Here is a 21,187-nt window from a genome sequence, read left to right as displayed (position 1 = left end):
TCTGGACGGAAATTGCATCATATTCATTCTCGGTGGCTCTTGTCAAAAAACAATGACACACGATAAAAAGTAAACAAAAAGTCTAGATCAATAAGCAGATGTTGAGGAAAAAGTGAATATCTTTCTTCACACGATGAGCATCCGATAGTGGCCTCGACGAATCATCTCTATTCAGCAGCTGTAAGGAAAACTCAATAACAAAAAGAGGCTCAATAAATGCATGAGAGGACATATATGTATCATAATCACTATCAGTACGAATGGAAATTATGCAAAAATACATGCGAAAAATAAATGCGTATGGAAATTTTACTCTAGTGCGGATATGAAATTATTTTGTAATACTTGAATCGATTTCACTCTAAGATCATCATTCATTTCTTTTAACATTAATCTAAAACACAAATAGAGTTTGAAGATATTAACATGTTAAGAATAATAAACATATTAAATGAATCAACCACACAAAGAACAAACAGTTTAGTTTAGGCATTCGAACAAACACTTTATGACCTATGAATTATACTAACCATATATCAGAAATCATACATGACAAACTATAACAGAATCAAAATAAATTGAATCCAGAAGAACTAAAATACAAAACACTAAGATTACTTTTTGCACAACACAAATCCTAACACGAAGAGTTAAGAATGATGTTCAAAAAATAAGTTCTATATCACAAGACAAATCTTTCATTTGCACAATAGTGTTCGAAATTTTTCTCAAATTCTAGGAACATGAAATCAATAGAAATCATGAGGACGGATCTCTCGGCTTTCTCTATAGCAAATTATCGAGCACGTTAAATACGAAATCATGTACTGATTATGATACCTGCAGCGTTCAAACAACAAACATCAGCCCGTTCAAAAATAATAGAATGAATAAATATACACAATGAAGCAAATATTGTAAATTAAGCCGGAAATAGTGCATACCTAATTCACGGCCAATGGTGTAATTCTCTTTTTAACTTCGAGACGTCATCTTTTGTCGAAGCATTGTCGCAAGAGGACTTTGACGGATGCTACCTGATGCATACACGGATCAACGCGATTTGTGCAAGATAAATAGAATTTTATTATACAATACAGTAAATAAGCGCAAAGCAAAGTCTGTGGATAGAGAAATTAATGTGTAAAGAACGCCAAGATCAGTAGTATTGCAGCAAAATCCAACCGAGGACACAAATCAGTTCGAAAGAAAACATACCCGTCGCAATTAGAGGCGTGGAAGAAAAAATGGTTTCGAATGTGAAATTCAAATTATCTGATTTGATGTGATATGAATATTATATGCAAATAAGTAGCAAAGCTTAAATCTGAACTGACGTCGTGATCGGTGGCACGATTTAAGGAAGCGTGATTAATGCTATTTTGAAATTTTGATCAGAAATCGCGATGAGTGGCCTGATTGAAGTGTCTATATTCAATGCAGTACTACTGATATGGTAGGAACATGCTGCATATCCAGTGTGATCTGGTTCGGGTCACATAAAAATCCGAATTCAATCTTCATAATGTTAATTTGAATAAGAAAGATGCTGGGTCGAACCAGAGCTTAACGGGTTGATCCAAGAGAATGTGAAATTACCAAACCAGCCTTAAAAAATGACTCATGCTTTAAGAATTATATAGATATGCATTCTCAAAATGAATACTCGACAAGCCTTTACATGGGCGCTAATTATATGCAAGTTATTCCCATCGGCGCTGTCACATTCACTCACCCGTGTTTGGTCTCTGTTTATTTAGTCCTGATTCCTGTGGCACCCCTTCTCTTTCCCCAAATAAAGAAAAAACTTTCATCTTTTTCTACTTGATTAGCTTCTCTTCCCCTGCCCAGTAAGTACTTTTTTTCTTCTTTTTTACTTACTATCTTCTCAGATCTCATATCATACCATATTTTTTCTGTGTGTTTCGATCTTAATTATCTTACTTGATTTATCTGCTTTTTATTGTTTTGATTCATGCTGCTCCCTTTACTTTAAACGATATAGAAGCAAAAGAAAGTATATTTGTGTATCACTTGCTAACTTCGCTTTTTAGCTAAATCTGTCCATTGATTTTTTGGTTTATAATCAAATAATTGGGTTTGAGCTTTAAGGAAAAAAAACTTAGGAGTTTACTTTATGTGGTGTTTTAGAAATTTAATTGTAGACAAGTAGATTAAACTTGTCTGAATTTTGGTGAAGCCAGCAAGCTTTGGTTTTGTCTAAGTGTATATTTTTATTCAATTGATGAAAGCATAGGGTGTTTTCATGGAAGCTGGACTCAGCTTCTATACTTATTAAAGTAACAGTGATGTTGTTTCACCGGCATCTTAAATCTAAGCGAGACATTTGATTTACGAAAGCACAAAATGACTGCCTTCATTCTGTTTTTGATTGCCTTGTGAGTCCATTCAGTGCTTGTTTGATAATCCGTAGTTTGTTGAAACATTTTGTTAATTAGTTCCCGGTTTGTGATCATATGGCTTCGCTTCTTTCCTCTTCATATGCCGTTATACTCTGCATTGATACTTATGAATTTTATTAATGTTCATTAGGTTTCAAATTAAATATGGGACTCTCACAATACCCCGGTCCAGCTGATGCAGAAATGATGTGCATGATTTTGGTCAATACCGCTAAATACATCTCTATGATGAAGGAAATGGTCCGCTCTGTACTTAAGACTATAGGCATTGATATTGTATCATGGGAAGAATACAACACTGATATCCCCTCGGACTCGTTAGAATGTTACGAAAGCTCCTCAGAAACCTCTATAGAAGAGTTTCGTGGTAGGATACCTGCAATGCGATATGATTCCGTGTTTTCTAAGCAACTTGAGCATGATTGCTCTGTTTGCTTGACAAATTTTAGACCAAAGGCAATAATAAACCACTTGTCATGTGGGCATGTTTTTCATCAAGTTTGTGTGGAGAAGTGGATGAAATATCGGAAGCTCACCTGCCCCAACTGCAGGACAAACATGATCCCCCAAGACGAAGACGAAGAAGAAGATACTTGTCCAATGTGAGACAGCAAGAAAGAAGATAAATTAAGATGCTTGTTCAGTGTGAGCGGTTTGATTGATACGCACCATGAACAAGTGTCTATGTACAGTTTAGTAGTATGTAGGGAGTTTGTATTTGAATCTGGTCATCTGGTGTACTCTTGTATCTATATTATATATGCCAGTTTTTCTGAAATGTCTAGCATGCGGTCTTTGTGATGAATAAATGTGCAGTTTAGTATGTACATATATATGCAATGTGCAGACTTATTCTATTATCGATAGAGCTAGCCTGCGTTTTGAGGAAGCTTTGCTAGGTAGATTCATGTTTCCCTGGTCTCCAGATGTGCCTTGTCAATTTGTGCCAAAGAAGATGATCAAACAGTGAAGGAAAAAATGTCACGTATGTATATTGTCAATTTTAAGTAAGGTCCGGGTCCCTGACATATAATTGCCGGGGACTGTTTAATTAACATACAGTTTCTCGGCCGTTGGATGAATATCCGGCGGCCAGAATTATAATAAAAATTTAACATGTATAGCGCTTTTTAAGCGTTGTACAGGGACATTCTCAATTTCTCATACATCGGTTAAAAAGCGTTTAACAACGCTTAAAAAGGGCTCTACATGTTAAATTTTGTTATAATCCTGACCGTTGGATATTCATCCAACGGCCCAAAACCTGTGTGTTGTTTAACTCCTCCACAGCCATTAATGGCTGTGGACAACTACCTTTTAAGTATTGGTATGTCGTCACTAACAAGTCCAGAATGGAGACATCTTGTGGTAGCTCAGTTGGTAATCACTCTATGGTCCTGTTTGGAAGTTAGAGCTTTGGGGCAAAATTAGAGGTTTAAGGTACTTTAGAGGTATGACCACTAAAATAAGTTAATATTATTGTTTGGTAGTTAGCGGATTGAAATAGAGATTTGGATCCAAAAAACTAATTTTGAAAAAGTTACTTTGAGGAGCTTTTTGGATTAACGGTTTTGGTTTGTGTCAGAAAAAGCTAATCAATCAGCTATTTACCAAACAGTTTTACGAGAAACAGCTAATTCAATCCGCTAGTCGAAACATCTAATTCAATCAGCTAGTCAAAACATCTAATTCGATCCGCTAACAGCTAACCGCTAATTTCCAAACAGGGCCTGTGCCTAAGCTTATCCACGCTCCCCCCCTGAAGCAAGCGTTTAAGAAATGTAACTGTCCAGATTCTCACGACTCACAGCGTAGCAGTAGCTTATGCAGTTGCAGCTTACTGAGCCTGCAATACACCAGATTTATGCAATGACACGGAGGTTTCCAGAGCCTCCAGATGGAGATTTTAGAGTGTAATGCAGTTGTGCACCTTATGTTTCTTTTTTAAACAAGGAAAGCCTCCCAATTACTATTAAATATGTGCACCTTCATTTCCTGGATACTTGGCAGTAAACTGTGACAATTTAGTTGGCACGGGATCCTGATTTCTAGTAGATCTTATCGGATCCTATGTGGTGTGAAATCCAGTTATCAACCATTGTATTGACTTGGTTAGTTAGCAGTGACTTGGGTATTAGAAAAAAAAAACGGTCTTGTTCACAGAAAATGTAATACAATTATACAATTCATCAGGTAAACCGTATGGAAACAATGATCCCATATTTAAGCTGCTAAATTAGCTCGTAAACTACGAGGAAGTTATCACCCGGCATTTTATAAACCAATAGGTGGTCAACGGTAGGAAAAAAATTGAGGAAAATACCAGATTTTCAATTTCTACTGTACGAATTAAGATTTTATAACCTTTGATTTTGAACAGTACTAAAAGTCCCGAATTAGGTTCCAAAAAAGTTTCCAAACGATCTGACATCAGTGACGTGTCAAAATCGAAAGTTTTGATGTGTGTGATTGACGTGAATGCACCTAATATTTAGAAATTTTCTGAAAAACGAGGATCCTATAGTTTTTGTTTGAAGTGTGTTATGTGATCAAACCAGTTGTGTTAGGTCATGATATTACCGGGATGATACCATATTTTCAGCTTACTAGAATAAATATCACATTTCTTTAAAAAAAATTCACCCAGCCAAGTTGATGGAAATTCATGGCAATTGGCATGACAAAGACCTCAACAATTAAATAATACATCATAATTATATAAAAACCAGAGGAATCCTAGTACACATATTCCAGGAAATTTCAGAAGCTTACTTCGAATCCCCTATAAATACATACTCCCCTGAGTAGTAAAACAAACACAAGACACATTATCACAGAAGAAAATGGAAGGGCATAAAGGGAGTGTTAGAATAACAATAACAATATTATGTTTTATAGTATTGATGCATTTGAGTGATTTAGGAAAAGGAGTCGAAGCCATGACAGCAGGGGAATGCAAGCAAGAAAGGAAGGTCCTGGTAAATGCTTGCAAGTCACTGTTGGCAAGGAGAGGGCCTAGTTCATATTGTTGTCAACGCTTGAGAGCTGCGCATGTGGAGTGTGTTTGTCCGGTCATCACGCCCAAATTGGCAGCACTTATCGATGTGAATTATGCTGTCAGAGTTATTCAAAGCTGCGGAAGACAAGTCCCTCGCCATTTCAAGTGCGGAAGTAAGTAGCTCATCCACCTCTCTTCTCGTACATTTGAGTATTCACGAAAACAGACTCCTTACTAGCTCGTATATTTAATTATTTGCGGAAACAGACTCCTTACTCGTATTTGTATTACTACTTTGCAGGTATTACTACGCCATGAGACTTGGGTAGGAGCAACTAGTAAGGCTTGCTTGAAGTTGTTGAGAATAAGTTGCAGTGGATCAATCTGCATGAAGTATAGATTGTATTATCTACTAGACTACTACCAATGTAAAATACTAAATGAGGGGGAGTGATGAGTGAGTAATTCATGTACTATGTCAGATGTTCAATTTCTATTCAAATAAATTGTTTACAGGTTTGCGTAAGGTTGACTTGTAATATTCTTATATTACTACACCAGTAGACTTGTGGAGGAGCAACTAGTGTTCAGAATAAGTTGCAGTGCATCTGTCTGCACCAATGAAAAATACTCACCGTGCAAATGTGAAGAGAGTGATGAGTGATTAATATATGTACTATAAATCTCAGATGTTAGATTTGTATTCAATTTAAATATTCAGAGCTTTGTGTTGTTTTTATTGGAAAATGCTAATATTTAGAAATTACTGTATTATCAAAGAAAATTCTCATATCTTAGTCGATCATATTTGATTCTCTAGCTGATAATATTGAAATCTGTATACATACAAATTATTGAATTAATATTAGTCATGTTATTTGCATAAAATATTGAAATAAAATTTTGGGATGACAAATTATAAACATATTTCTCAAACAAAAACAAATATGCTCAATTTTTCAAACAAAAACAAATACATGTCCCTGCAGACTCCAGCAGAAATCACCAAAAGAGTACACGTAACAAGAAAATGTAAATCAAATGACCAAATTGCAAAACACCAACCAATGGAAATAAAATAATATATGCTTTTAAGACTCAATAATTTGTAATAGGCAGATATTTTTGCGATGATTTTCTGCTGTTTGTTTAATTTCGGGAAATATATTTTTCAGAAGTCAAATAATTCATGAAAATAAAAATACTGAATTTTTTTTTTTTAATTCCACTAATTAGCAAATAAAAATATTTTTCAATCATAGTCCACTGAAAAAAGAAAATGTTAAAGTGGCTGAATTCCCATTGGGTGTCATATCACCAAATCGGTTATACTAAAAGCATATACTCTCTCTTTCTATCTCTCTCGTAATCTCTCTCTCTCTCTCTCTCTCGTCTCTCGCATAGTTTGTATCGCTCTCTTCGAATTCAATCGAGATGGATCTGTGTGCAATTCACGTCAAGAGCACCACTCACACTCCCTTTCTTCTCCACTCTTCTTATCACGATTTCAGCAATTACCACTCTGTTTCATTTCATTCCACTAAACTCAGAAATTCGTCTCAATTCAACGCCGACGTTTTCTTCGACGCTGCTTCTAAACGCCGCGCCAATCGGCTTCTTGTCACGGCTTTGGGGAAGGATAATAGTCACGATTCTAATTCTAACTCTTCAGGTACTTGCGATATATGTGTGTATTTGTTTGATTCTTGTGGCAATTTTTAAGCTGATTGTGATAGTTTTTTACTTTGTGTGGTTTTCGATTTTTCAAAATTGATTGTGCATTTGATTTAGGATATTAAAATGATGGAATTATAAAGATTAGAGGTAAGAGGTACGTTTTGATGGAGTACAGACCAAATTGTTGACCGATTATATGGAGTACAGATCAAATAATTGACTGATTCTACTGAATATATGTGTGCGGATTCAGGCTTTACATTGAATGTAGTGTGTGTTAGACTGTTAGTTTTATATTTAGGGGAAACAATCATGTTGCTTTTTATTGATATTATTCTGGACATCTGAATTGAAATGTTACTACTATGACTGGTATTGGTTTGAACTGGATGTATGGTAGACATGTGTGGAGTTTGTTTTAAGGCTGTGGTAGAGGAAGACATGGCTTCTGCCTTATTCCGAGTTAAGCCATATAAGTATTACTTTTTACTGAGTAAACCATAAGTTCTTCAATTCTATGTGTAATATTTGCTCCTCTGCGTGCTACCAAATATAATTTCAAGTTTAGTTACCAGAAGTTAAAAATATATAATTGTTGTCAAGCAACAATAATGTTTTTAACACATTACACAGTTTGTAGGCCATACAATTATGACTCCTCCCATAGATGCTCAAGAGTCAAAATTTTACCTCTTATCTAGAATTTTGGTATTAGTATGTGGTAGAAGATCAAGATCAAGTTAGTACTTGGCCACAACAACCGTTGTTCTATTTACTTTCCAATCAGCAATTTCTTTTATTATGATATTTGCGTACCATAAATTGTTATTGTTATCAATCTTTACTAATAAAGATTTGTTATTTCTCAACTGCAGAACCTTAAGAAAGCAGATATAATTATCCTTCCCCCATAATTTCCAAGCAGATTAGGAGAAACATAAATTGCTTTTTGCCTCTTTTTTTATTCATACGCAGCAAAGCCTTGAGGAGATGAATGGATATATAGGGAGTGAGTTTATTAGTGTAATAAACTATCGATCACAATTGTTTGAAATGAATATTGTTCAACAAGTAGAGCTGAAATTCTACAGCATTTGTATACTACATGTAGCGTTTTGTTTATTGGTTTGACTACTATAATATGTTGTTGATTTGAAATCTGTTTGTATTTTCTTAAAACCTATTTGTATATGTTTAAATCCTATTTTTTTTTTTTACAAATTGTTTATATCATTATCGAGTTAGAAATTCATACATATTTCATTAAATAAAAAAGGTAAATTTATTATTACATGTGTAATATGATTCCATAAAAGAACTTAGGTTCTATTTGTACAATTACAGAAAATAAAAAAATATTTATATAGTTGTACGTCATCTGACCTTTACTAATAAAGGTCTTTGATTGTTGTAAAGTTTTGTAAACCATATTATTTATTTGCTTTATAATGTTTGGTTTTGACCCCCGAAAGATCTAGGATCCCATCATTGGTAATTACATTAACCTGTTTTTTTGTATTTTCTAACACAAACTTAATGTAATTACTATAACATAAAATGGAATTGTTTTATATAATTTTTTATTAAAAAACATTTATAGGTTGTTAAATATAAAAAACTAATATATGATATATTGATATGTCATGACATCACTATGACATGTTATATGAAGAATAGTAATAAGCATAGCAGTAACTGGTGTAGTAGTGAGGGTAATATACTCTTTACTAGGAGGACATGGGGTACTGTTTTAAATACCAAGTTGAGTTTGTAATTCTGGAACTTTTGAACATTTATCAGAAAATGGAATTACTTTTCATGATCTCTTTTTCTCTCTAGAATTCTGTTCTACTTTTTCTCTCTATAACTGAATTTATGCCTTTGTGTGTTCATTTCTCTCTGTAGCTTATATCTCATTTAAATCCTCTGCTTCTCTTTGAATTCTGCATCTATTCTCTTAAATCTCTACGTATAAACCCTAAAACACCGAATGACCGAAAAAATACCTTTATTTCATATTTAAACACTTTTTTTGACATAATAACATATAAATGTAAGTATATATACTAGAATATTGTGCATTACATGGGTTAAAATATATTGTTGTGTAGGCAGAATTGTAAGCATATACTATCTGATAAAGATAATAAAATCAAATCCAAAAAGATAATAAATTTTTTATATCCTTAATATGCTTTTAAAATTTCAATTGTTGGCAGAATATGATTGTAAAAGAGATGGTAATTTTTTTACAATGTTGTTTTAATTTACTAGCAGCTTTTTTGTTAGCAATTGAAATTTGACTTAATTACTGAAAAAACTATTAAACTTTTATAATTTTTTCATTTTAACCATAATACTAATTTTGTTGCAGAAAAATGCAACTAACTAATAGAAAACATATTTGAGGGAATCCAATTTCTAACCATGGTTAAATGGATGTCCTATGCAACATTACTAAAATATCATTTTTTTTACTCCCTCCGTCCCACCCATTTCTTATCAAATGGGTTGGGCACGGAGGTTAAGAAATATGTATAAAGTAGTGGAAAAGAGGAAGAAAAGTGGGTAAAGTGGTGGGACCCATTAATTTTTAATGTATAAAAAGAAGATAGTGTAGTAAAAGTAGTGTGAAAAGGAAAAAAAAGTAGAGAAGTGGTGGGACCCATTGACTATTTTTGGTAAGTTTTGAAATGTAAAGAATTGGGTGGGACACCCCAAAAAAGAAAGTGTAAAGAAATGGATGGGACGGAGGGAGTATAATTTTGGTTTAAATATTTACATAATTCATTACACACGGACCAAACAAGCTGTTTTTATTTGAATTATTAGGGTTACTAATAATATAATTTTAAATTATTGTCGGCTAAATAATTAATTTATTTTAGTTTATATTTTTTTTGATTAGTAAGAATTTACTCTTATTTTAAAATTACATATATATATATATATATATATATATATATTGTTTGAAGAATTATATTTATAATCGAAAATCATAATCGAAAAATATATAATATTTATTAATAATCATGTGGAAATCTCAAAATACCATATATATTATATGTGCTTGTGTAGGTTGTACCCGAACAAAATACATTTATCATATCTATGTTGCAGTAATATCAACAAAATTAGTAACACTGATTCATAAAGCGATCAAGTGTTTGAATAAATTTATAAATTTTTATATCACATGAAAAATTATCGATACACAAGTATCTAGTAGGCTGATTGTGTTTCAAAAGAATCATGCTAACATTGTCCTCTACCTTCATACATAAATTATGATTCGCTCTATATTTGTGTAAAATATGAATTAGGATTTTGACCTTTTAATTGGATAGTAAAAAAATTAATAAAATTCATATATTAATTAATTTAATAATTAATAACTTGATAATATATGTGGCATACATCTCAAAGTTAACTTAACCGTGGTTATGGATTAGTGATAGTGGGTTTTTAGAATATAATTTTTTAAAGTTACTTGCATTATCCTGCAATAAATATACTATTATGGTTAAAATGAAAAAAACATGATAGTTGTATAGTTTTTTTGGTAATTAAGTCTTGAAATTTTAGTCGTAGTATGAATGTAAATTCTTTTAATAATTTTTTGAGTTCAATAAATTGATTACTTTACGTTGTGCTCTTGGTTCTCTTAAGGTTACACTCTTAAGTCAACCTCTTATTTAACTGTGACGAGATTCCACTGTAATCATGTATTTGTGTCATATGCATTGCCAGTAGCTGAGAATATTTGTAACCCTGCATTGCATAACGGGGTACAATATCTGTGCCCTCTACCGCATAACATGTTGTAATAATTGTCTGTGTGCATAATCTTATAATGCAGACAATGATGATCATAAGACTCCAAAGGAAGATCAATCAAAAGGAAAAGATCCGCCATCTAAAAGAAACAAGCCCAATGAACTTGGTTCCCAGCAACACCATCGTACAATAATGGACTGGAGAGAGTTTAGAGCGTCTCTTTTTGCTCACGAGCAGGTAGTGTTAATTTCTCTTTTTTACAACAATGCAAATAGCAATAAAACAGTTCATCCATGTAGTTGTAGTAGTTGCTTCCACATAATCATACAAGTCGTCTGATCTGCTGAACCTTGTTCTTAAATTCACATGTGACATGGGGACACACACACACAAACATGCATGTATTAATTAATATTACACTATAACTTAAAAATGGTATTAGTACAATAAGTTCTAATGCTATTAAAATAGTAAATTGAAGCTCGTCAAGTTACAGAAGCTTCCTAAATTGTCACAATGCTTAAGAGGGTAGTCCTCCATGAGAAATATAGTGAATGTTGGCAAGCAGTATAAATGTAAAGCTGTTTATGTTTATGGTTTTTATATGATATCTTATCTCAGAATCTCAATTAAACTCTCAAATTACAATATACATTAATGGCTGAATGAGGAATCTGAGTTGATGACTAATTAGTTTGCATTGTGGAGCTGCTTATTAAATAAGAAGTATTTTTTTTATACAGAGACCAGAGTCACTGAACCTTCTTGTTTCTTGTCTAAAACGTTTCCTAGCTGGTTGTTTAAAAGTGATTATTGTGTAGGAGAATAATAATGTAGTATCTAACATCTTTCATGCAATTGTAATATTGTATTTCAACTAAATTCTTGAAAAAGTCGAATACTATTGATACAAAAGAGGGTGACATTGCTTCCTACACATTTAACTAGTTTGGTTTCTGTTTTAATCTATGGAGGGCGCCTGATTTAGAGAGAATAATGGACCTCACTGGAGTGGAGGCAACCCAAATGAGAATGTCATTTTTCAGTTTGTAGCTTTGATTGCTTACAAGCAACTCTATCTTGGAAGGTTGAAATCTGATTTATAAGAGAGCCTTAAGCAGGAAGTTTAGCATCCTTGTTCAATAGGGATAGAGTACTCGGAGGACAGCGTTGAAGAGGAAATTTTGGTTGAGAGGATGCTCTTATGTTATATCTCCCTTGCCGTATGAAAATTCTAAAGAACATTTGGAAATTTTCTTTTCTTCATGTGCTAGATTCAGTTCTCATATCGAAGTTCTATATTGACCACAACTTTTTCTTTCTTTTTTGTTTCGATCATGAAAACTAGATTGAACTGTGAGAAAATTAATGTAGAAATTTATCGCAAGGCAAGGCCTATATTGTCTATTAGAATGCCAAAATCACCAGTCAGTTTTTTCAGGCCATGTTGCATAGATTCGATTCCACCAATCTTTGGACAGTAGTGGTTAAGTTATTTGATCTAATTTTACTGCAAAAACATGGTAGATTGAGTAGTATACATCTTATAGTGCTTGTAGTAGATTGATGAGAGTTGATACAGCTCCAGCAACACTTATTTCTTAGGAGATCCCATGGGGTTTGCAATAAAATATACATGTCGAGTAAAAGCTACCTCCGTTGTTTCGTTTATTTCAGCAATGAGCTTTGAAGTGTTTGCCGTTTGAGTTCTAAATGCTAATCTTTCTGTTCTGTGAACCAGGCAAATATCGGAAGCTCTGATACTCGTAAACAAGAAGTTGCAGGTCTCCATTCTAAACCTATTGGCTCCAAATGGGCCCATCCTATTTCATCACCTGAGGCAGGCTGTGTTCTTGTTGCAACAGAAAAGCTTGATGGAGTTCGCACCTTTGAGCGAACTGTTGTCCTTCTTCTAAAATCTGGAACCAGGCATCCACAAGAGGGACCATTCGGAGTTGTTATAAACCGTCCACTTCATAAAAAGATGAAACATATGAAACCCACTAATCTTGATCTTGCAACCACATTTTCTGACTGCCCTTTGCATTTTGGTGGCCCCCTGGAGGCAAGCATGTTTCTGCTCAGAACAGGGCATAAAGCACGTCATCCTGGCGTTGAGGAGGTGATTCCTGGCCTGTCTTTTGGTGCTCGCAACAGCTTGGATGAAGCTGCTGAGCTGGTGAAGAAAGGCTTGATCAGACCAAATGACTTCAGATTCTTTGTTGGTTATGCTGGATGGCAGCTTGATCAGTTGAAAGAGGAGATTGACTCAGATTTTTGGCATGTTGCTGCATGTAGTGCGAATTTGATTTTTGGAGCTACAGCTAATTCTTCTACAGAAGGGTTATGGGAAGAGATTTTGCAGCGAATGGGGGGTCATTACTCAGAACTAAGCCGCAAGCCTAAGCAAGATTTGTAGTTATTTATTACGAATTGTATGTGCACATAATAAAATTAATAAACGGCCCTAGTAGAGAGTATTTGGGTTAGAAATATTTTTAAAGTTTATGCTTTTCTGAAAAGTCAAATGTACATAGTATTAACAGAGATTATTAACCAGTGGAGGTATTGTTTTTCTTTCAGGCTTCGCGTATGTGGAATTTCATTTAGTTAGATTGTCTAGTATGTTTTCTCAGGTTTTTGTTCTATTACGTTTGTTTCTCTGTTCTTTGTAGATAGCCATTGTGTTAATACTTGGTATGGTAGACTGCAGTGAATTGCAACAATGAAGGTTGTTCACGACAACATATGCAGCAACTCAAGGCCTCGATTTGACCACGGTCCATCACATACGACATTAGAGAACCAGTGTAAGCAATTAAAGTTCTGTTGAATTTTATTTTTGCTAACAAATTCATTGATTAGAAATTTTGCATCTCTATAGTAAGCTAATTGCCTAAAATATCCTGTATTCTACAACTATATATATATACTTTGCGGCAATCTCAATGCGAAAAACTACAGAATCTATTTCGCTAGTGCAATTAGTTATGTTATGACTTATGAGAGAATTTACAATATGGCATTTTATGACTAGAATAGAACAGCTCTTCTCCAGCTATACAATGGCATATTTCATGCCTACAAAATATCAATGCCATTAATATATGACCACAAGCTTTTTTCCCACCATACCATCAGCCCACCTGAATGGATCAATGATGCAGATTACAATTCGGCTTCCACTCTCTCCTGGATAATATAGCCCAAATTGGACGTTTCTAGTTAATCACCCAGATTCTTCTTGCTCTTGTCTTTGTCAAGACGTGCTTTACGCACTGCGTCTTGAATATGTTTTTCGTGTTCTTTTAGCAAGTCTTCCATACTTCCCCCAGCGGGGACTAATGGTCCAGAACAAAGGATTCTGCTTTTCTTTCGTATCTGGCCCTAGCATAAAGCCAAAAGTTGAGAAGTTTCAATGAATCAATGCAGAAGAAAACTTTATCCAAGACAAGTATAGACTGTGTATATGCATGACTTGCGTGAGAAAGCCTGTTCTAAGCTGTAGCACCGAGTTTAAACTTAGAAGCATAAACTTATGGGCTAAAAGCAAGATAAAGGGTGGGGGGTGGGTAGTACGAGGATAAGCACATTATTTACATATGGGTATTAGGGTGCAAAGGGACACGCTACATGGGATATTCCTACGCACTCCCGTGCGTACAGAAGTGGCCCTGGCTATAGGCGGACAAGACTTACGTCTAGGACGCCTAACGTTAAGGGGTCCATAATTGTCGAATCTTTTATATAAATGTATGAAATAGTATAATAGAGATGAGGGTCCCGAAAACTGATTTTGACCCGTAAATCTTAGAGTCACCCAGGCATGCTGTCCCTGTATACCCACATAACTTTCTACACAAAAGGATTCCCTGCTTCATAGATTGGGAAGCAATTTAATTCAGTTCCTAGATCACAAAAGACAATATACCTAGAGATGTTATATATCATCAATGATTGGTTGATACAGAATTGAGGCTTGCTTCTGTCCAGTAATAGTGCTATATATTATTGGTTCATATCCAATCTGCTTTATGGTAAGAGCACATTAACATGTTCGATAACCAATGGAATACAGAACAAGAGGATGATATATAAGTGTTTCAGTTTAATTTACCTGTATGCATGAGAAGAATGATATAAGAGAGCATTACGCGAGCCATATCATTAGTACTTACCATATTATCATTGCTGGAAGCCTTTTCATTTTTATGAGAATGCTGCCTTCTTAAGTTTGAACCACGGTGAATAGAGCTGTTTGTCCTTCCTGAAACTGTCACACCAGTCTCATCCTTTGCTTTAGCTGACCACGAGACTGCTGCACTCGGATGTACCATTGAAGTTGAATGATTTATCCCAGTATTCTTCAACCCTTTAGAAGGCTCAAGTGGGAAGCCAGCTCCAGCATCACCATGAGGCTTGTACGCTACACTAGCGCATTTGTTAGAATGTACCTGCTGCACCACAAGTCAATTGTATTATAAATTGAATCTGATGCAAGAAACTGATACATAGTCCAACCATAAGTAATACATGTAAACACCTGTCCGTGTGCCATGAATTCCGGTGTTGGATCATTTTCCTTCAATTCTCTGTGACCCCGCCTCACAGATTCAGGCCCACGTCCTTTCACAGACTCTACTTTTCGCCTGAAGAAATGACAGAGATGCAAACGGTACGTAAATATAAGCTAGGACTGAAAAAAGCAAGTATGTTTTCGACTTAATCTCTTTCACAGGCTTCTACATAGAAGTGATACTAAATGATGACGAATTCTGTAATGTAGAATATCATCTTACATCTTCCACAAGTTAAAATAAATTTCAGACATAAAAATGTTATATAGCTCATATAATTTTTTAAAAATGATATAAGGTGACATTAAACAAACTCTGAATTAGTCCTACACAATTATACCTCTTTTTCTCCTCTCGAAGCTTTGCATCATATTCTTTGCTCGGGGCATATTTAGGTAAGCTAGATGGATCACAAGGAAGAGGCGCTGTCGTAAAAAACTGAAAACAAGAACATATTAACAGGTCCCGTCAGAGATAATAATCTCATCAGTAACAAAAACACACAATAGAACAAATAAAATTATGAATTATGCAAGTCGGACTTTAATCATGTTCGCGCCACACGCACAACAAAAGCAGCCAATTAACTTTCAACTTCAGTGACTTTTGGATGTGAATATTGCATACCAAATTCAATTTCTAATTAGATATATATGTAAAACATAAAATGCCTTATTCAACTGTTCCAAACTTCCAACCATGCTTAACTCTGAATATAAAAGATATAACGTCTCTTTAAGAATGATTAACAAACAAAAATCGAGCCAAGTTATCCAGCTAACCCCCATAGTACAGAAACAAACTAGTATAACTGAGTATAAGGTACTTGATGCTGCTATAAAGATGAACATAAGTGACAGCATTAAATTTTCATCATGTACGAGGCAATGTTGCTCCATAGCATCCTCTTGCCTTATCAGGTCAATTGCCTAATTACCCAGATGCTAATAGTAGTCATGAAAGTTTGCACTATGAAATCATTTGGCTGAAAATCTATATTCCAACTGTCCAGGTGATTGTCCTCTAATTTGCCCACACAGAACAATATAATTGCGACACATGCCTAATTTCTTATGCAAATCCAAGAAATTCTCATTTCCGAGCACAGTCTACAGAATACATCGCGTTGACTGTTTTACTGTTTGGAAAATCAGAAGTCTCACACCATCCATCTGGAACCAGGGAAGATAGTGGAGGGACGTGTACTAGTTAATAGTATAGCACGGAGAATTTAATGCAAAGAAAGAAAATCATTAAAAGAAGGGGAAGTATCTTATTGCCAAGATGTCTAAATTTCTAATTTCTGCACTTAGCAGCATGCAACGGCTACTTTACGATGCAGAATCATTGAAATTTACCGTATAATTTTAACAAATAACTGAGGTTAAGAGTCATAAGCACTACCTCGCTTTTAAGAGCAGAAGAAGCAGTACTCCGTGCTTCCGGTTCCACTGAAAGAAGAACATCGACAAGTTCCAAAGCTGATGAGGGCAAATCCTTAAAAGTCTCTGCAACCTGACGCTTGTAAGGTTGTTGAGGTTTAAAACTAGTAGCATGTGGTAATTTGGTTTTTTTCCAGTACTGCTCAGAAGGAGATCCACAAAGCTTGAAAATTTTATGCATTTGCTCAACCTGAATGGCTCAAGATTATTAGCAATTTTCTTAATTAAGGAAGAGTAGTAAACTCTGACATACAGAAAGTTGGAAAAAATTCAGAACCTAAGAGTGGGCCTCGAACAAGTGGCTACAGATGCATGAAAAGAAAAAAGAAGTGTGTACAACATGCAATATGAAGTGAGCTGGATGCACGCGTGTAACCATTTTAACCACGTGGATCAATAACCTATCACTTTCTTGAAATTTTGAGGTAGAATTCCCATACCAAAATCATTAATCTTCATATGTTCCCAGATAGCATCAACATGCGCAGCCCTCTTAAAGCACAAAAAAATTATCAATTTTTCTGTGATGAATTGAGGTTTCACTAGAAACTTCTTTATCAATATAACACAATCATTCAAGTCAAATTTAAGATTGGACAGGTGTTTTTAAATCAGATTTTTTAAAACTCAAAAGAATATTATGTTAGATGACGTTATTTGGGCAAAATGATGAACTCTATAATAAGGCAGGCATAAAAATGCAAGTGTATGTCCTTGCTTGTGCTACTACTTGTTTAAGCTATATAAAGTGCAGATAGTTATTGTTTAGATTACTCTACCTCTGTTCTTCCTGGCATGATAGGCTTCCCAACAAATAGTTCCGCAAGAATGCATCCTACACTCCACATATCAATGGCAGCTCCATAAGATGTAGCACCAAGCAAAAGCTCTGGAGCCCTATACCATAGAGTTACAACTCGACTAGTTAATAGTTGTTTTTTGTCAGGGTTAAAAAAGGTAGCTAGACCAAAGTCTCCGATCTTTAGAACTCCTTTGTTGTCAATTAGAAGATTTGAACCCTTGATGTCTCGATGCAGGACACCGCGACGATGGCAGTGTTCGAGTCCAGAAAGCAGTTGTTGCATATAACATTTAATCTGAAGGTGTAGGCAAAAAAAAAAAAAAAAAAAAGATAAGCTGCTAATGTGAATGCCATTTATCGCTAAGTAGTTGGTACTGTCACCAACTACTTACATAAGGAACTCAATTTCACAAACTTAAAACTGAATAAAAAGTATCCTTTATTAGGTGCTGGTATCAAAGCAAGAAATTCCTATTTAGGAAAAACACAGAAAGTAATATGTTGGTGGTGTTGATCTGACTGTCCTAGAGGCAAGCTATAGTGAAAAAAATAAATTTTAAATGTCTCCTAATACACTTAGTGAAAATCTCATTTCATTCATAGAAAGCTCTGTATAGTTGAAAATGCAAGTTCAGTTTCATGTCGTATATTAGAAGTTGAACCCGCATAAGAAAGTGAAAACATACCTGTGGTACAGTGAATTTGACATCAGGCGATGCTAAAAGCCCAGTGAGATCATGCTCCATGTACTCAAACACAAGATACAAGTTATCTGACATTCTGGATGTGACGATAGCCTCAAGTCTCATAACATTTGGGTGATCTAGTCTACGCAAAATACAAATTTCCCTAGCCATAAAACGTACACTTTCTGGATCCATGTTAACAAACCTCACTTTCTTCATTGCAACTATTTTGTTGGTCTTCAGGTCACGTGCTTTGTAAACACTGCTGTAGGTTCCTTGGCCAATCTGCATGGCAAAACAACATCAGTAGGCTATCAGAAATTTGAGAAGTCTAAATTCTAGTCACCACTATCATGTAAGCTAATTGTGAGGCTTACACCAATATATAAGCACCTTAACTATGATTAGGCCCCGGAGTAATAGAAGAAAATCAAATTTAACTCCTATGCTAGGAGATTAACTTGACTGATTTAATGATCCACTATTAAATTATTATAAACTCATACATGCGCCTACAGCACGTCTACATGTGAAAGTGCTTAAAGCATTACATACCAGATAAGTGTCTGAAATCACTAATTTAACTCAATTAAATAATCAGTTACTTATTTTCACTAATAAGCTGAAAATTAGCTACCACAACCATCCTCACATCACTATGACCCTTTCCCTTTCCCATTTCCTTTTGCTTATTTTAATTTTCTGAACTACAAGACATGAAGTGATATAAGGGCCTTTCTTTATTTTCAGAAAAAGAACAAGGAAGGATTGGTTCAGCAAAAGTTTACAGCCAAAAGATACACCATGATCCATCTTAGAGCCTCAATCTCGAACCACTTGCCAACTTGTTTTGCAAATCACTTAATATAAAATTTGCTCGTATGAAATGCAAGAATCTCAAACTAATAACATGAAGTGCAGCTGGAAGTGGAAATCTCAAAAACAGCAAAAAATTGGTACTGCAAGTACTTGTAATATATATAGTATGATAGAGGGTCAAAAAACTGACTTTCTTTAACTTCTCATACGAGTCTGCACTTCTAGGAGTCCATCCATGTACAGCGTCTTTAGCAACTGAAATTAGCCAAGAGGGCCATTCTGTTGCTTCCCCTTCAGCAGCACCTGGATTGCTACTTATCCGACCATGTATCGACTCTGATCCTGTCCGTTTATGATGCCCACTCTTAGGCCTTTCCACAATTCTGTCCTCACCATCCTTGGTCCCGCGAACTGAACCCACATTTTCATTAGATATCCGATGCACAGAGCCTCTTCTTGACTCGGCCACAAATTCCTCTTTTGGAGGAACTAACTGCACCGAAGACTTTCTACTCTCCTTCTCTTTCTCTCTCTCATAATCAACAACAAAATCATTAGACCAGGTTGCCTTGGAGCAAAGGCAGCCCATTTTACACTAAACAACCTCCTTATATTAAGCTTTCAAAACCAAGATTCTGCAGTTTTTCGAATACCTCAGTTTTCCAATATCTTGAATTACAACTAACAGAGCACTTCTCATGATAATAGTCAAAGAAGAAAAACGTCAAAGAGCATCAGCCAAATGAGAATCCATTTGGCAGTGCTTCTAGCGGCAACAAAACCCAGAATCTTCGCTCTCTGCTAATTCAAAGCCAAAACAATTAAATTTACATCAAATTTCACACTTTGCATTTCTAAGCCCAGAAAATTTTCAAAATTTTCAAATCCGACATGGAAAATATCCAATATCTTCTTCATGTTCAATACACAAACATGTCAACAAAAATGAATTTTGATAATACACAACAACAAATAATATTCAAATGACAAAATTGAGGGAAAAAAAAGATAATGCATCAACTTAAACAATAAATGATTGATCAAAACAATAATTAAAATTATAGAATCATATATTCATAACCAAAGGCATGCAGATGGATGATGAATAAGCAGGAAACCTGGGGAGGTGAGTACCTAACGAGCGATTCTGGGTTTCCCAGGATATAAGAAAGACTGTTTGGAAGATATCCCAGCTGTATATAATAAAAATAATTATTTTTAAAAAATACAAACTGAAAATAGGAATTTGGTACTCTTGAATTTTAGAGATTTTGGTTAGCTTCGTTGCACTCACTGCCTAGATTTTGTCTAATTCAAGGTGGGATGAACAACTAATAGTTAACATTATAAATTTGGTCACCAGGATATATTTTCCTGCTTTATACATATGGGTTTTTTTCAAATTTTTCAGGCTTATAAAATTATTATTTAAACTTTCGTCGATGTACCTTTTTCGCTTTCTTTTACACGATACAGGAGATTCGGTCAAACACACGACTATATTTAATTATAAATAAAAAATAAATTATTATACGTGTATTTAGAGTGAAATACAAATTCAACTACACGAATTTAGTTGATGATGGAAAAACCGATACAATACTCCTCTTGTTAAGATTAGGCATGGAATAATTTCATTTATAACTTTTTTCAATATTTTTTTACATCAAAGTGATTTATATAAGTGAAAAATGATAAACATGCGTCAAATCCCGGCCAAAATCTTTAAGGAGAAGATCTTTCTAGGCCAGTTCGACATTTTTGAAAGTTTAAGCCTTTGGGTATAGGCTTGAACAACTTGCAATCGATTAAGATTTCCATTTCAAAATTTTGGTTCACTGCAACATCTGAAACCAAGAACCTTAAAATGTTAATATGCAATGAAGCTACAAACACTTGCATTGGGCTCAAAACGCATTCTATCAACAATCAAATTACAAAAGAATCATCACTCGGATAACTGATGCCCGCAAGGGTAAAAAGAGC

The 21,187-nt window shown here is 34.7% G+C and overlaps 3 protein-coding genes across 5 annotated transcripts; 2 read left to right on the top strand and 1 right to left on the bottom strand.

Annotated features, from left to right (window-relative positions):
* Positions 1-1,695: 1,695 nt before the first annotated feature.
* LOC108213835 (probable E3 ubiquitin-protein ligase XERICO) lies at positions 1,696-3,258 on the top strand. 2 transcript variants are annotated; one of them, XM_017385627.2, is made up of 2 exons: positions 1,696-1,850; positions 2,554-3,258. In XM_017385627.2, exon 2 carries the CDS (start codon positions 2,568-2,570, stop codon positions 3,027-3,029), a length of 462 nt encoding a protein of 153 aa, XP_017241116.1. In that variant the 5' UTR covers positions 1,696-1,850; positions 2,554-2,567; the 3' UTR covers positions 3,030-3,258. The 2 variants fall into 2 exon arrangements, with proteins under 2 accessions (XP_017241116.1, XP_017241122.1); XM_017385633.2 differs by lacking the exon at positions 1,696-1,850 and adding an exon at positions 1,872-2,399.
* Positions 3,259-6,737: 3,479 nt separating this feature from the next.
* On the top strand, positions 6,738-13,457 carry LOC108207741 (uncharacterized). Its single transcript, XM_017378175.2, has 3 exons — positions 6,738-7,093; positions 10,958-11,112; positions 12,617-13,457. The coding sequence occupies exons 1-3, from the start codon at positions 6,856-6,858 to the stop codon at positions 13,292-13,294; spliced, it is 1,071 nt and encodes a 356-aa protein (XP_017233664.1). The 5' UTR covers positions 6,738-6,855; the 3' UTR covers positions 13,295-13,457.
* A 368-nt stretch (positions 13,458-13,825) lies between these two features.
* LOC108195385 (probable serine/threonine-protein kinase At1g09600) lies at positions 13,826-20,435 on the bottom strand. Of its 2 annotated transcripts, XM_064085674.1 has the most exons (9): positions 20,336-20,435; positions 19,392-19,999; positions 18,383-18,667; positions 17,674-17,991; positions 16,857-17,084; positions 15,793-15,890; positions 15,419-15,524; positions 15,054-15,329; positions 13,826-14,262 (listed from the first exon to the last, which is right to left on the bottom strand). In XM_064085674.1, exons 2-9 carry the CDS (start codon positions 19,788-19,790, stop codon positions 14,101-14,103), a joined length of 1,872 nt encoding a protein of 623 aa, XP_063941744.1. In that variant the 5' UTR covers positions 19,791-19,999; positions 20,336-20,435; the 3' UTR covers positions 13,826-14,100. The 2 variants fall into 2 exon arrangements, with proteins under 2 accessions (XP_063941744.1, XP_017217837.1); XM_017362348.2 differs by lacking the exon at positions 20,336-20,435 and having other exon boundaries at positions 13,966-14,262; positions 15,054-15,332; positions 19,392-19,875.
* Positions 20,436-21,187: the final 752 nt, after the last annotated feature.

The sequence above is a fragment of the Daucus carota genome, chromosome 1 (genome assembly GCF_001625215.2).
Source record: "Daucus carota subsp. sativus chromosome 1, DH1 v3.0, whole genome shotgun sequence".
Classification (NCBI taxonomy): domain Eukaryota; kingdom Viridiplantae; phylum Streptophyta; class Magnoliopsida; order Apiales; family Apiaceae; genus Daucus; species Daucus carota.
This window is presented reverse-complemented; position numbering and strand designations above follow the sequence as displayed.